This window comes from Adiantum capillus-veneris, chromosome 8 (genome assembly GCF_014529385.1).
Source record: "Adiantum capillus-veneris isolate H3 chromosome 8, ASM1452938v2, whole genome shotgun sequence".
In the NCBI taxonomy this organism is placed as follows: Eukaryota; Viridiplantae; Streptophyta; class Polypodiopsida; order Polypodiales; family Pteridaceae; genus Adiantum; species Adiantum capillus-veneris.
This window is the reverse complement of record NC_140938.1, coordinates 62,263,721-62,279,327: the sequence shown is the minus strand read 5'-3', so window position 1 is coordinate 62,279,327 and position 15,607 is coordinate 62,263,721. Positions and strand designations below refer to the sequence as shown.

The 15,607-nt window shown below is 47.3% G+C and overlaps 1 protein-coding gene across 3 annotated transcripts in view; it reads left to right on the top strand.

The window, feature by feature from the left end:
- LOC147452236 (uncharacterized) overlaps window positions 1-15,607 on the top strand; it is a 136,459-nt gene that overhangs the window by 116,804 nt on the left and 4,048 nt on the right. For all 3 annotated transcript variants that reach the window (XM_086518009.1, XM_086518008.1, XM_086518007.1), the window contains one exon: window positions 15,365-15,580. In XM_086518009.1, the coding sequence (XP_086374135.1) occupies window positions 15,365-15,580 (216 nt within the window). The remainder of the gene's footprint in view (window positions 1-15,364; window positions 15,581-15,607) is intronic.

Sequence of the window (15,607 nt, the reverse complement as noted above, 5' to 3'; positions counted from 1 at the left end):
CTGGGAAAAGAAACCGGAATGCCCATTCTCTCTCTACGCGGAAGGTTAGGGCTGTGGGAAAGAGGCCGCGCACACAGAGTTGCAGGAAAACAAGGCACGAGGACGGGAGCAAGCAGGCAGGCGGGGGGGGGGGGGGGGGGGGGGGGGGGGGGTGTGTGCAGGGCAGTCGCGAGCAGGGGCAGAGAGAGAGAGAGAGAGAGAGAGAGAGAGAGAGGGGCACGGTTTTGATGCCTCCCCATTGTGGCTGGGAAGGCCTCTTTGCTCAGAGCACTCTCTTATTAGTTCGTTTAGACACCATGCTGTTCACAGTTGATATTGACCAGTCTCAGGGGATTCATGCTAGATTGAAATATGATGCCACCTCTCCGCACCTTGTCCTTCCCGGCGCTCGACGGGAGGCCATCAGAGTAGTTGGCTCCCGCGGGAAGCGTCGTTGTGTTGACCCCCGTTTCGCTTCCGCTGATGCTGCACTTTGGAGGCTTTGGGTGTGGGAGGGTTGTGCCCTATCTCAGCTATATTGGGACCCAGAAGAGTGGCATTGGCCTCACTCTGACCCTACATGTGCACCTGTATCCTTCTTTGAGTACACCGTCAGGATTGGACGGTTAGCATTGATGAGACATCAGCCAGAGCAGCCCACTCGTATGCGTTTGTGGTTACATTCAAGTCTCTCTCGTGCCTATCTGCAAGAGTTTTGGTCCGCCATCTGGGATTTACATGCGGCTCTTCGTATTTCTTTTTTCATGTGGATGATTGCGCATGCGGGGCTGCCAGTTAGGACTTGGCTAGCTACTATGGGTCATGATCCGGTATGTACTCGTTGTCCTTTGCGACTCCCTGAGTCACCTGCACACTGTCTTTGGTCATGCTCAACTTCCCATGTAGTGTGGCTTGCAGTTTGCTTTCTACTTAGCAGAGCAGGTGTTCAACATGGATTTCTTACTTGGGGATCTGTCTCATGGTTGATGCCGATGCCCGGCCCCCATCTTTTCTACGAGGGCTCAGACACAGATCCAGCCTTTATGCTTACCTCGGTTGGTTATCGGCGAGGGACTTTGGCTACGTTACCACAGATTGCTTGGCAGGGGGGTTCTCAGACACGTGATGAGGTTTTTTCAGTCATCACTAGTATTACACTATGGAATGTTTGGAGAGCTCGTTGTCTTCACATTCTAAGTGCGGCTCCACAGCTCCTTCAGGATACCCTCACTGCCATTTGGCTGGACATCATTCACACACTGATTTGGTAGTGGGATTCCTCCTCAGGTACCTCTCGAGCAGTCGAGGTCTGCTGATTTGCCTTCCTTCGGCGTTGGGCCCGATCCCCACTCTTCTTCACACTTACAGGTGGCCAGATTACGTGGCATTATGCCCCTCCTCAGTGGTTTCTCCTCCACTCATCACACCGACCACCATGAGATTGTTCTAGTCGAGTTGTCACTATAGTGGCTCTCCTCCATACATTCAGCTTGTACACCCCACGTGATAGGCTATTTTGGCATCCGCTGGGGATTATATTGTACTCAGTAATATACAGCCCTGACTTTTTCCAAAGAGAGAGAGAGAGAGAGAGAGAGAGAGAGAGAGAGAGAGAGAGAGAGAGAGAGAGAGAGAGAGAGAGAGAGAGAGAGAGAGAGAGAGATGAAATGATATTTTAACGTCTACAAAAGGCCAAAATGACCTATGAGACCAATTGATTACAATGATGAGTCTAGTAACAAGTCTTGGTACAAACAAAGAAAACTGCAAACAAAGAACTGAGATAGGAGTGCTACCGACTCCTATGGGTGGCTGGTAGGCTAAGCAATGGTATCATGCCATCTGTGCATACCAACATGATGTATCTCCATGCAATGCCAGCTGTCTGGATGACTCGAGAGCAAAGCTAGCATACCTGTCCCTGGTGGTGTCCCATAAGCTGTGTACAAATGATACTGATCTGGTGAGTGCCTCAACCTCCATAGGTGGGGCAGCCAGCTCCGCTCATATGATGTCATGTGGAACTGAGGACTTGGCTCTAATCAGCCTAGAAATCATAGATATCAAGGGTCTCTCCATATTACTCCATCCAGCACTGTCAACAGAAGGTCCCCAAACCTGAACCCCATAGTGCATAACTGAAGCGACCAAAGTGTCGAAAAGCCAGAGCTTTGTTTGAGGTGCTTGGAACTGAACCTGCGAACAAATCCTCTCTAAACCGCCTAGGGCTGCATAGGCACGAGTCAATCTAGTGTCTGCTGCCACTTTCAGTGCGAACCTCGGTCCACTAAAGACCATCCCAAGATATGTGTATGCATCAATGTACTCCATACTGTCCTGCCCATATGTGAATGTAGGTGCTGATCTCCTAACCCACTGTGGCGTGGTATTAAATACTATCCTCTGCAAAACTATGCAATGCGTCCAAATGTATGTGCATACCCTCTGGTGAGTCTGATATCAACACGATATTGTCAGCATACAATAAAAGAGGGATCCATGTCCCCGCAAGCTGAGCACCTCTATCTCCTCCTCTGTCAATATAATCAGAGACCTCATCAACATACATACCAAATAAAGTAGAGGACAATGGGCATCCCTGTTTCACTCCGATAGTGGAGTGAACTATGTCAGACATCCCCTATGATGTGCGTACCTGACCCATCACTGAACTGTACAATGCCATAATCCCCCATATCAGCTCTGTGGGTACCCCCAATTCCATAAGTCAGCGCATCAATCTACTGTGTCAAAAGCTTTGCGGAAGTCCACAAAGCTGCAATATATCTGTCTACCATGTGCTCGACCCTCCTCAATGATAGCTCTGAGTGTAAAGACATGATCTAGTGTGGAGAAACCCCTCCTGAAACCAGCCTGCCCAGGTGCCCGTATGCCCATAATCTCTACCCAACTGCTCAGCCTATGCTCAAGGATGGATGCATACAACCGTGCCAATGTGTGTCCTACCATGATAGTACGGTAATTCCCCGGCACTGTGGGGTCTCCTGTCTTGAAGATAGGTACAATAGTAGATAATCTCCAAGACTCAGGAAAGCCCTCACACATGACACGGTTGAATAACCGTGCAAGCATCTCTGCCAACAAATCCCGAGCATGTATAATGTGCTCTGCTACCAAACCCTCATGATCCTGTGCCTGTCTGATCTTCATCCTGTCAATGGCCTCCTTTACCATCTCAGTGGTAAAGAAGGTGCTCGTAGCCGGACATGGCTGTGGTGGATCTGGTAGTGGTGGCTATCCAGGTACAGTGTATAAAGATGTTGCATACTGCCCCATATCTTTGTAGAAGTAATCACTGGTGGGGGAGACTGCTCATGGAATAGACGCCAAGCCTCTCCTGAATCTCTACTAAGGAAGAGGTGATAAATCGTGCTCCATTTAGACCAAGAAAGCTCGCTTCTTCTGTCGCACTAGTCGTCGTGTAGCAATACGAGACTGTCTATAGGTGATCACTCCCAATGTAAGCTCCCGCTGTATCTGAGCTCTCTTCTGTCGACACTCCTCATCATACCAGCTGTTCTGAGGCATGTGCCCAGTAGTAGCTGAATCACAGGAGATCTAGCATCGGTCGTTGGCGGATCTCATCAATCTCCTCCATGGTTAGTAGTTTGACCGCGCGTCGTGCATGCCTGGCTAGAGTGTTCCGAATCTTCTGACGTAGCCTCCGTCGATGCTGTGTAGTCCTCCGCAGTCGTGGGCGCCTGGATTTGCCCAGTTCAGTCGCTCGGTCGATCAGTGTGCCTGTGATGTGAGACGAGGGGGAGCTCTACTGTGGGAGTGGCTCTTGCAGCTGTCCCGTGTTTGTTCTGAAGAAGTCTGTGATCGGTCTTTGAGACAGGCTAGCCTTGCCGCTCATCAGGCTGTCTCTGTGTCTGTGCAGCTCAAGCAAGAACAAACCCAGGCATCTTTGATCCTCATATCCCATGACTCTTGAGAGTGGTCCAAAACCCTCTCTGAACAAGCAATGGAAGCGGCCTCGTATCTCGTAATAGACGGGGCAGCGCATATATAATGCAACTCTGTCTCAGGCTCCATATCACACAAGGGGCATGTCCTGGCCTCTGCTGGTACTCCGCTGTATCTCCCAGTCTCAATCCGCAGCTGGTGAGAAGATGTAAGCAACTGGCCAATAGCACATCATATCCCATGAGACAAGTGGGTGTCCATGTATCTGGGTCTCGTCACAAAACCATCCTCCGTAAGTTGGAGAAGGTGGTCTCTATAGAAATCCATCTTCGTGCCCAATTCCTGTGCTGGCTGTATCCATGTCCTCCTGGTATCTAGCTGGGTGAGGTCTTGGCGGATGAGCTTGGTGATCTCTAACTGTGTAAGAGTGAGAGATGGTGCATCCAATGAGTATTGGAATGGTGGCAGCCTGTCTATGCTGAACCCATGTGCTTGAAACCATGAAGCCATCTCCCCATACCAGCATGTTGTATCTCCTTGCATGGCTTACTGTCGAGAGGACTCAAGTGCAATGCGAGCATATCTGTCTCTAGGAAGTTCCCATGTGCGGTTTATGAAGGAGACTGATCTGGTGAGCGCCTCAACTACTAGTGGGGGGGCCGCTAGCTCAGCTCGGATAATGGCCCGTGGTACTGAAGCCTTGGCTCTAATGAGCCGCGAGATCATAGAGACGAGAGGTTTCTCCATGTTCCCCCATCCATCTGTGCGACTAGTCTCCCGTGGTGATCTAATGAAGGTCCCCATATCTCAGCTCCATAGAGCAATGCTAAAGCCACCAAAGTGTCATAGAGCCAGAGCTTCGTCCGGGTTTCCTGAAACTGAACCTGCGAACACATCTTCTCCAGTCTACCCAATGTTGCGTGGGCTCTAGTCAGTCTGGTCTCTGCTTCTCTTCTGAGTGAGAATGCAGGTCTGCTAAAAACCACTCCAAGGTAAGTGTAAGCATCTGTGTACTCCACAGTCTCCTGGCCGTATGTGAATGTAGGTGCTGACCTTCTGATCCATTGTGGGGTGGTATTAAACACCATAACCTTGGTTTTACCAAGGTTGACAGACAAACCACTTTCGTGGGCAAACCTATGCAAAGCATCCAATTGACGTTGCATTCCCTCTGGGGATTCGGAGATCAACACTATATCATCGGCATATAACAAAAGTGGAATCCATGTCACTGCCAACTGTGCACCTCTATCACCATCACTCTCAATGTAGTCAGAAACCTCATCCACATATATACCAAAAAGAGTAGGAGAGAGCGGGCAGCCCTGCTTCACCCCAATAGTGGAGTGAACCGGTGTAGAAAGTCCCTCAAGGGTGCGTACATGCCCTACTACGGATCTGTACAATGCCATGATCCCCCAAATGAGCTCTGTGGGTACTCCCATTTCCTGTAATCTGCGCATCAATCTAGCTCTGGGTACTGTGTCAAAAGCTTTGCGGATATCCACAAAGCTACAATAGATCCGTCTCCCATGAGATCTGCCCTCCTCGATGATGGCCCTGAGTGTCAGGATATGGTCAAGAGTAGAGAAGCCTCTCCTGAACCTTGCCTGCCCAGCTGCACACATTCCTTCCCTCTCTGCCCATCTACTCAGCTGTTGCTCAAGAATGGATGCATATAACCGTGCCAGTGTGTGTCGAATCATAATAGTGCGATAATTCCCAGGCTCCATGGGGTCTCCTGACTTGAAGATAGGTACAATCGTAGATAGGCTCCAAGTGTCCGGTAGACCCTCACACATGGCGCGGTTAAACATAACTGCTAGAAGCTCTGCTAGCAGGTCTTTGGCATGCATGAAATGCTCAACGACTAAGCCATCATGATCATATGCCCTTCCAGTCCTCATCTTGTCAATGGCTTTCTTCACCATCACAGCGGTGAAAAAAGCACGTGTGTGGGCATGGATCGGGGGGGTTGGGAAGGGGTGATTGTCCAGGTACTGTGTACAAAGATGATGTGTACTGACCCCAGGTCTCTGTGGAGGAAATAGCAAGGGGGGGGGGACTGCTCATGAAAGAGCCGCCACGCCTCACGCGAGTCTTGACTCAAGAATAGCTGGTATAAATCCTGCTCGAGTCGAGCCAAAAAAGCCCTCTTCTTCCGCTGCACCAAGGGTCGGAAGTCAATCTGTGACTGTCTGGGAGTGACGTCCCCCCAAAAGCACCTCCCTCTGAAGTCTAGTTCTAGTCTGGCGGCACTCCTCATCGTACCAGCTGTTCTGAGGCATGCTCCCTGATCGGCGTCTCTGCTCAGGTTGGGTGTGTGGGTATGCCTCTGCTGCTGCATCATGTAATGTCTGTGTTAGTATAGTAGTTAGCTCCTCCAGAGGTCGACTCGGGTCCTCAGTGCATAGGCGTCTGTAGATCCCGTCCATGTATACAGAATCCGTCTCCCGTGTGAAGGTGTAGCGAGTAGGGGCTGCTACCCGTGGCCTGTGTGCTACACTGAACTGGAAGGGGATGGTCATCGACACCTGAGCATGATCCACTGCCACTCCGACCGGTCTAGGCCCAACTGTGAGATCTTGGATACTAGAGATGAGATTCGGTTGTGCCATGACATAGTCCACTGTGCTGGCTCCATGTCTGTGTGGGAAGCATGTAAAACCTCCCGCAGCAGGAAATCTCTGTAGGCCATTCAAGATGGCCAATCCATGTGCGGTGCCCATGTCTATCAGGTGTCGCCCATACTCAGTATATTCCACATCGTGTGATAGTCTGGACAGGCCCGTCTCTACAACATCTAGCTCTCTCAGCATCTCCTCTGAAGTATCATAAAACACTGTCTTGTGATGGGCAGTCCTAGCATTGAAGCCCCCTAGAATGATAATGTCACCATCTCTAGAGAACTCCCATATGTCATCATCCAAAATAGAAAAAGGGGATTGTCCTCTGGGTGATGCATAAACTGATGTACTCGGGGGAAAGTAGCAAATAGCAATGTAAAGATATCTGCCTGTCTCTGCTTTCAATCTCACCCACATGCACCTAGCCTGCTCATCCCTACGGGCTATATGTATCAATGGCTGCAAATCTTCTCTAAATAACAGTGCCACTCCCCTCGAGCCCCGTCCTCTGTGCTCTGAGCGTGTCTCCTTTCTGTAGGCTGTCTCCCACCTGTATCCACTGATGTGAGGCATGGATTGCCCCGCGGCCTGGTTTGTCTCAGAGTAAAAGACGATGTCTCTTCCAGTAAAGCTATCCTCAAAAGCACCCACATCAAGACGCATAGATCCATTACAGTTCCAGGCAGCCACTTTGAGTGTGGTCCCATAAGTCTCGCACCGTCATGTGGAACGTCGTTCTAGTATTACTACTCTTCCATCTCGGTAAAAGGCAATCTTGCCTTTTCCCCTTGCCGCTCTAATCTCCGGCATCACTTCCTGCATATGAGCGATCTGCGAGAGGGTGAGATCATCCCCGAGAAAGATGCGTGTCTCTTTAAGAGTTGGTCTTTTCTTCAAGAAGGACTTCTTCACTTCCATGGAGGGAAAACGGAGGATGAGTGCTCTTTCTTTTGAGGTTTCCCCGCTGCTTCCATTTTTCTTTATGTTGCCCACTCTCCATGCTCTTGTGTGCGTCGGCTCATGAACCCCCATTAAGGCCATGAGTTCTTTTACCTCTTCGTCCACATTGCTTTTGTCTTTAAGACCGCAAATTCGCACGTGTAATGTGCGCACCCGTCTTCTTTGCTCCTCCTCTAGTGTCTGACTAATGATAGTGGGTGTGGACGTGGGCGCTATCTCCTTCCCTTTTCCTTTCTTGGCCACCTTGATCCATTTCTCGGCTTCATCCGCCTTCTGTTGAGTTTTGGTAAGAACATCCACCCAAGAAGTCGTCATCTCTTTGTGTTGCTCTTCTCCCTCTTTGATGGCCCGCACTTGCTCCTTTATCGTGTTGATTTCTTCGAACACTGAGGGTTGCAGTTCGCCCTCTTCCAGTATGTTTCTTGATCGTGCTTCGGCGAGGTCTTTCTTGAGTGACGCAATCTCTTTATCCTGAGTCGTCACTCAGTCTTCTAGCATATTTATTTTGCTCTCTTGGATCAACACGCGTCCTTCGAGCATGTTTATTGTGCCCAATAGATTGCGGTTCATCTTGGTAATGATTTCCGTCATTTCCTCTTTGCACTTTTGAATGGCATCCTCTAGGGGGTCGGCTCTATCGTTCTGCTTTCTCATGCTTGATCGCCGTCCGACAAAGAGCCACTAAGCTCACGTGGCGTGGTAGTTGGGCGGGTGGGGGAACGCGAAGAGGTATGGCAAGGGCGGGGCAGCGATAGAGTATGGACGAGAGAGAGAGAGAGAGAGAGAGAGAGAGAGAGAGAGAGAGAGAGAGAGAGAGAGAGAGAGAGAGAGAGAGAGAGAGAGAGAGAGAGAGAGAGAGAGAGAGAGAATGGAAAAAATGTGATAGAGTGTGGGCGAGAGAGAGAGAGAGAGAGAGAGAGAGAGAGAGAGAGAGAGAGAGAGAGAGAGAGAGAGAGAGAGAGAGAGAGGGGGGGGGGGGGGGGAGGCGGCGGGGGGGGAACAACGCGTGGGGTAGAGAGAGAGAGAGAGAGAGAGAGAGAGAGAGAGAGAGAGAGAGAGAGAGAGAGAGAGAGAGAGAGAGAGAGAGAGAGGACGATAGACTTAAAAGGACTCAAAAAAGACTTAAAATGAAGAAGCGATAGACTTAAAAAATGGGGGGTGTAGGGGGTTTAAAAAGTTAGTACGTGAAAAAAATTAAACAGCACGATAGAGAGAGAGAGAGACACCGCTATAGACTCCGCGCAATATAGAGAGAGAGACATCGCGATAGACATAACTCTGCAGGCAGAGGGCGGGTGCGGGGGCAACACGCGAGCAGAGGGCAGGGGTGCAGGGGGCAGCGCGAGAGCGGGGGGCGGGTGCAGGGGCAGCGCGCGAGCAGAGGACGGGTGTGCAGGGTCAGCGCGTGAGTGGGGGGCAGGTGCAGGGGTAGTGGGAGAGCAGGGGCGGGGGTGCAGGGACCCCATGCGAGGGAGGGGGGGGTGTGTGTAGGGGCAGAGAGAGAGAGAGAGAGAGAGAGAGAGAGAGAGAGAGAGAGAGAGAGAGAGAGAGAGAGAGAGAGAGAGAGAGAGAGATAGATTTTATTATCGTCCTCGGAGGTCAAATATGACCTATGGGACCAAAGTTACATGTGATGTAGTATGTGTATGGCTGATGAGTGACTCTCGATGCTCCAAAATTGTAGTGATGAGAGTCGCAATGGAGAGCCCACACTTTGGTGGCTGGGAGAGGAAAGTGTGTAGGTCTAAGTTATGGCTGAAAATGTGAGAGAAGCAAGTTCGGATGTGATCAAAAGCTGAGCACTCTAGTAGTGTGTGGTACTCAGACTCTCGAACTTGCAGTGAGCATAATGTGCACAATCGATTTGACTCTTCTCCATTGCCCCAACTCCCTATCTCGCATTGAAGGAAATGGGAGCTAAGCCGAATTGCTGCGATAGTGCGTATCGCAGACAAAGGAATAGGCTCAAGCATGTAAGTGTGAGTACGGTTTCCTCTCTCGACGAAGAACATGGTTTTGTAGTTGGGGGCAATATAGGTGGTGTAATGTATGAAGCGTGACCCACCGGATTTCTCCCAAGCCGTAATACATTGGCGTTGTAGAAAAGCTTCATTCACTTGAGAGTCAATTGAAGCATCATGTAGCAAGTGTAATGCATCCCATCTCCCAAACCACTTCTTTATGTCTTGCATCCATCCCGTGCTCAAGATCTTGCTTTTATGCGTCTTTTGAACTTTTTTGCTTGCTTCCCATGCAATTGTAGGAAGTCGATGTGAGGGGTTTTGACGCATCTTTATCATGTACTCCACAACCCTTTCCATGCCCATAACCTCAATTGGAAGAGATCCCGACTCAAGAAGTAAGAGCATATATGGTGTTTGTGTCTTAACTTGGAGAAAGTTTGTAAGAAAACGCTTTTAGACATTCTCAAACTCTTTCCAAGTAGACTTTGAGATGCTCCCGCCCCACACTTCAACTCCATAAAGAAGAACCGGTGTCACCAATGCATCAAAAAGATACTTCTTGAGAACCCAATACTTGATGTTTCCCGCATTACACATGTTCTCAAATGCATAATATGCTCTCTTTCCCGCTTCCAAACGACGCATAGCACATTCATGCCACTTGTGATTGGATGGAACCTCAAGGCCAAGGTATTTAAATCTCTCAACAACTTCAAGTGTCTCGTTGTTGTACACAATGGATAGCTTCTCCTTATGGTTGGCTTTCACAAGCATAACCTTTGTTTTGGATTCATTTACAATCAGCCCACTATGCAAGCAAAAGTTCTCAAGGACAACCATAAGCTTTTGTGTATCTTCTAAAGTGTGTGCTAGAAGCACTACATCATCCGCATACAACAAAAGCATGATTACCGCATTGCAAATAGTGACCTCTTCAATGCCTTCTTCTTGCATAAAGTCAAGTACCATTTGTTCCAATTGATCGATGCATAGACCAAAGAGAGTTGGTGACAATGGACATCCTTGTTTAACCCCAATAGTGCTTACAAAAATTTTTGAAATTTCTCTTCCCATGCGCAATTGACAAATCACCTTCTCATAGATTCGAGAAACTGCAAGCATAAACTCACTTGGCACTTGGAGTTCTTCCATCCTTCTCCACAAATTGTTACGTGGAATCATATCAAAGGCTTTCTTAAAGTCCACAAAACAACAATACAATCGCTTGCCTTTCAACCGACTTTCCTCCATGAGAACACGAAGAGTGACAAGATGATCAATGGTGCTATGGCATCGATGAAAACCCGCTTGTCCCTTTGCACTCTTGTCATTCTCTTCAGCCCAATCACTCAATTTCATTTCCATTATGCACCCAAACAACTTTGCCATAAGAGACCCAATCATTATAGTCCGGTAGTTGCTTACATTCTTTACATCCCCTCCTTTATGCAAAGGCTTAACCCAATTAGTACTCCAATCATAAGGCATACCATCTTGAAGTGCAAGGTTGAACATATCACACATCCACTCATGGGTAAAATCTCCCGTCCATTTGATCATCTCCGGCTTGATACCTTGAAGATCTCCCGCTTTGCGAGTGGCCAACTTTTCAAGCCCACCGCATACATCCTCAATAGTAAAAAAAGACGGCATACATGGGAGTGAACCATAAAATGGCATTTTTTCAGTATTTTCTTGCTCATATAATTGCCTACAATGTGTGTACATATCCACTAGACTCAAGTTACCAAAATTCTCAACCCGCTTGCCTCTCAAGTTTCTCCAAAATCTTCCACATGCATGTGCCTTTTCTTGGACTTGAAATTCTTGTTGCTTTACTTCCCATCTTCTTCTCTTCTTTTGAATCAATGCCTTGTATGTACGCAAATGACTTTGATAGTTGTCTTTGTCCATAGTTGCATCAAGCTTTATCAAGGACTTTCGAGCATCTTGACATTCTTTATCAAACCACCTTTTGCGTGATCTATCTTTGTGGATACCATGGCGATGCTTTATGGCAAAGCATTCTTCCGCACAAGAACAAATAGCTTTCTTGAAAGCTTCCCATTTAGTTTCCAATGGTGTATCACATTGAAGCTTTGTCATCCATAATTTTTGCTCAACCATTTCAATGTACATTGGTGCCCGTTTGAAATCCATACATAGTGATAACTTCTCTTTCCTTTGGCTGAGATTATCATGCTTAGTTGCTTCTCCACATGAAAGGTCAATACATAAGGTGCGATGGTCGGATTTCGGGGTCCATTGACCAAACATAAAACTCTTTATGTGATACATGATGGCTTCAGAGAGTAGCATATAGTCAATCACACTATCCCCATTATGTCTTCTACATGTAAATCCATTGGTTCCACTCCACAAAGATACACCATTGGCAATGAGCATACCCGTGCTATTACACATGTGTAAAAGTAACTTTCCATAGTGATCCGGCTCTTTCTCATCCATTGAAGTACGATCATACAAGTGAACTTCCTCCAACTCCCTTGAAATGTATGGCATATCAAATTGTTGAGTATCATGTTACAATGTTTTTGTGCGAGCATTCATATCCCCAAATACAATAACATCACCTTCACCTTTGAAATAAGCAATGTCCTCTTCCAAATCAGAAAATGGTTGATCTCTATCCATGCAAGCATAAAAGGGAGAATCATGATGAGGAATGTAGCAACCGGCTACAAAAATGGGTGCTCTTTTTGGTGTCATAATTTTCAGCCATACATAACGTTTGTACTTGTCATCTTTCACAATTGATACAAAATCTTCCAATCCTTTCTTAACCATACATGCTAACCCTCCTTGTCCTCTTCGTTGCTTGAGATTCTTTGACCACATCAATGAATGTACATTGTAATCCTCCAAGCCGTTAATCCTTTGTGTATCATGCTCCCAAGTTTCAACAAGAAGTACAACATCGGCTTTGCTTGTTAGTTCATCAATGCCAACCCCCGCATTCCATGGGTATCCATTACAATTCCAAAAGCATATTTTCAATTGTAACTCGGTCTCATAGGTCACGCATCCCTATTTACTTGAGAGACTTGCCTCCTCCTTGGGCACATTTTCTTCATGAGAGATCTCCTTGTTTTTATTATTCTTGTCCTCATATGCCTTGCGACGCATATTTTGTTGCTTAATAGTGCGATCTTCACATACAAAACATTTTGTATCCCTCAAATAGATCCAACTATTATCAAGGATAATCTTTCGCTTGGTCTCATCCGGCATGGTTTATACAATTGGCCGTTCTCCCGAGCGAGGAGCTCCTTGCTTCCCCACTCTATGTGCTCCATAGACCATAACTCCGGACATGCCAAAGTGGGTTTTGAAGAAATCTTCAATAACAATGGCAAGAGAAGGAGGTGTCTCTTAACTTCTCTTCGGGAATTCCACGAATAACAATGTTCTTGGAACGTCGCTCCCGTTCCTTCAACTCCTCCACATCCACATTCTCAACATTCTTTGTTTGAACCATAGCTTGCATGAGTGAGGAATTAGAAACCACATACATCAGCCCAAGACTTGTTTGTGCATACATTTTTCATGTCGCATACATCCCGGCTCATAGTGTCAAATTTCTCCTCTTTCAATACATGGTCATGCTCTACTTTACTCATCCGCTCCTTCAAAGCATTCAAGTCCACAAGAGAGCGTTTACATTCCTTGACTTCCTCTTCAAGTTGCATCAAACGTGTTGTTTGCATCTCAAGTGTCCTCTTGAGATTCTCATTCTCAACCACAAGTACCCTTAGTGTGCCATTCTCCATTGCAAGTGCTCGTAAGTCTTCGCCTTGTTTGTTTACGGTCTCTTGCAATGATACCAAGTACGCCATGATCATGGTTTCCGATGTCGTTGGTTGGGTGGTTGTGTTGCTATCTCTATACTTAGGAGATTTTGGATCATTTTCCACAATGGTTGTGGACCTTGTTGAAGAAGAAGAACCCTTGCGAGTGCCGGAAGACATTGTATGTAAAATAGGAGATGAGAATCAATTTTGTTGAACCTGTTCACTTCGGAAATGCTGCTACAGAAACGCCTTCCATAACTCTGAAAATTTCTGTCTTTACATCAATGCGTAGAGGACTTCGTGCTCTTCGATTGAGGCTATAGATCACCCAAATCGGAGTTCGGATGAAGAAGTTATGATCAAAAGAGTGGACTGCTGTCTACTAGAGAGAGAGAGAGAGAGAGAGAGAGAGAGAGAGAGAGAGAGAGAGAGAGAGAGAGAGAAATGAAATGAAATGTTATATTATCGTCTTCAAAAGGCCAAAGTGACCTATGAGACCAGAAAGTTACAATGTGGTGGATCTGATACAAAGTCAGAGTTAGAGTAACAAGATGACAACAATGACAAAAATGAAATGACAAATGTCACAATAAAATACTATGGAATCCTAAACTACTAGGTGTGAACAACAGCTAGCTAGGATAGCTAGATCACAAGAGATCCAGCATCGGTCGCTTGTGGATCTCATCAATCTCCTCCATGGTCAGTAGTCTGACCGAGCATCGTGCATGTCGAGCCGAAGTGATCCGAATCCTCTGATGCAGCCTCTGTCGATGCCGTGTAGTCCTCTGCAGTCGTGGGCGTCTGGATCTTCCCAGCTCGGTCGCTCGGTCGATCAGTGTGCCTCTGGTGTGAGACGATGAGCTCTGCTGTGGTAGGAACTCCTCCTGGTGTCCAGTGGCAGCTCAGAGAGAGAGAGAGAGAGAGAGAGAGAGAGAGAGAGAGAGAGAGAGATGAATGAAATGAAATGTTATATTAATGTCTTCAAAAGGCCATAGTGACCTATGAGACCAGAAAGTTACAAGGTGGTGGATCTGATACAAAGTCAGAGTAACAAAATAACAACAGTACAAAACAAAGATATATACTATGGGATCCTAGATTGGTCGATGTGAACTAAGCAAAAAACTAAGCAAAGATGGGCGGCTTGCTGGGATAGCTGAATCACAAGAGATCTAGCATCGGTCGTTGGCGAATCTCATCAATCTCCTCCATGGTTAGTAGTCTGACCGAGCGTTGTGCATGCCTGGCCAGCGTGCTCCGAATCTTCTGACGTAGCCTCCGTCGATGCTGTGTAGTCCTCCGCAGTCGTGGGCACCTGGATTTTCCCAGTTCAATCACTTGGTCGATCAGTGTGCCTCTGGTGTGAGACGAGGGGGAGCTCTGTTGTGGGAGTGGCTCTTGCGGCTGTCCCGTGTCTGCTCTGAAAAAGTCTGTGATCTGTCTTTGAGAGTGGCTAACCTCGCCATTCATCAAGCTATCTCTGTGTCTGCGCAGAGAGAGAGAGAGAGAGAGAGAGAGAGAGAGAGAGAGAGAGAGAGAGAGAGAGAGAGAGAGAGAGAGAGAGAGAGAGAGAGAGAGAGAGAGAGAGAGAGAGAGAGAAATGAAATGAAATGAAATGGAATGTTATATTAACGTCTTCAAAAAGGCCAGAATGACCTATGAGACCAAACTGATACAAAAGTGGTGAATCTGTTGCAAAGTCTGGGTACCTTAGTACTAAAGTACTAAGTGTGAAAATAAATGTGAAAAACTAAATACAAAGTATTAAATAAGCTTCTTAGGAGCATTCTGGGTGTCTGGCTAGAATGCTTCTAATCCTTTGTTGTAGTCTCCTCCGGTGAAGTGTGCTTCTGCATCTCGGTCAGGGGGCGGGGGGGTGCAGAGCGCACAAGCAGGGGGAGGGGGGGTGCAGAGCAGCAGCGAGCGGGGGGGGGGGGGGGGGGGGGTGTTCGGTCGAGAGAGAGAGAGAAATTAAATGAAATGTTATATTAACGTTTTGTAAAGGCTATATTGACCTATGAGACCAGAGAGTTACATCATGGTGAATTTAAGAGTTCCATAAGAGAGAGATCTTATGTTGACTTCTTTCCAGGTAACTAAGATGTTAGCTTCAGTGTACTCATCAAAGGTAGAGGCTGATGCAGTGGACGATGCTGCTAACAATGAGAGACAGTCCTGCAGTGAATTTGTGTATGACTTCATGCTGAATTTGTATGGTCTGAAAGGCATAGCAGAGTCTGCAATACATGGCTTGTTCAAGACGATCAAGAGTTTAGTAACAAGCAAGCAAATGGACAAACATCACAAGGTAAGCAGTGGCTTCTCATAATGCTTA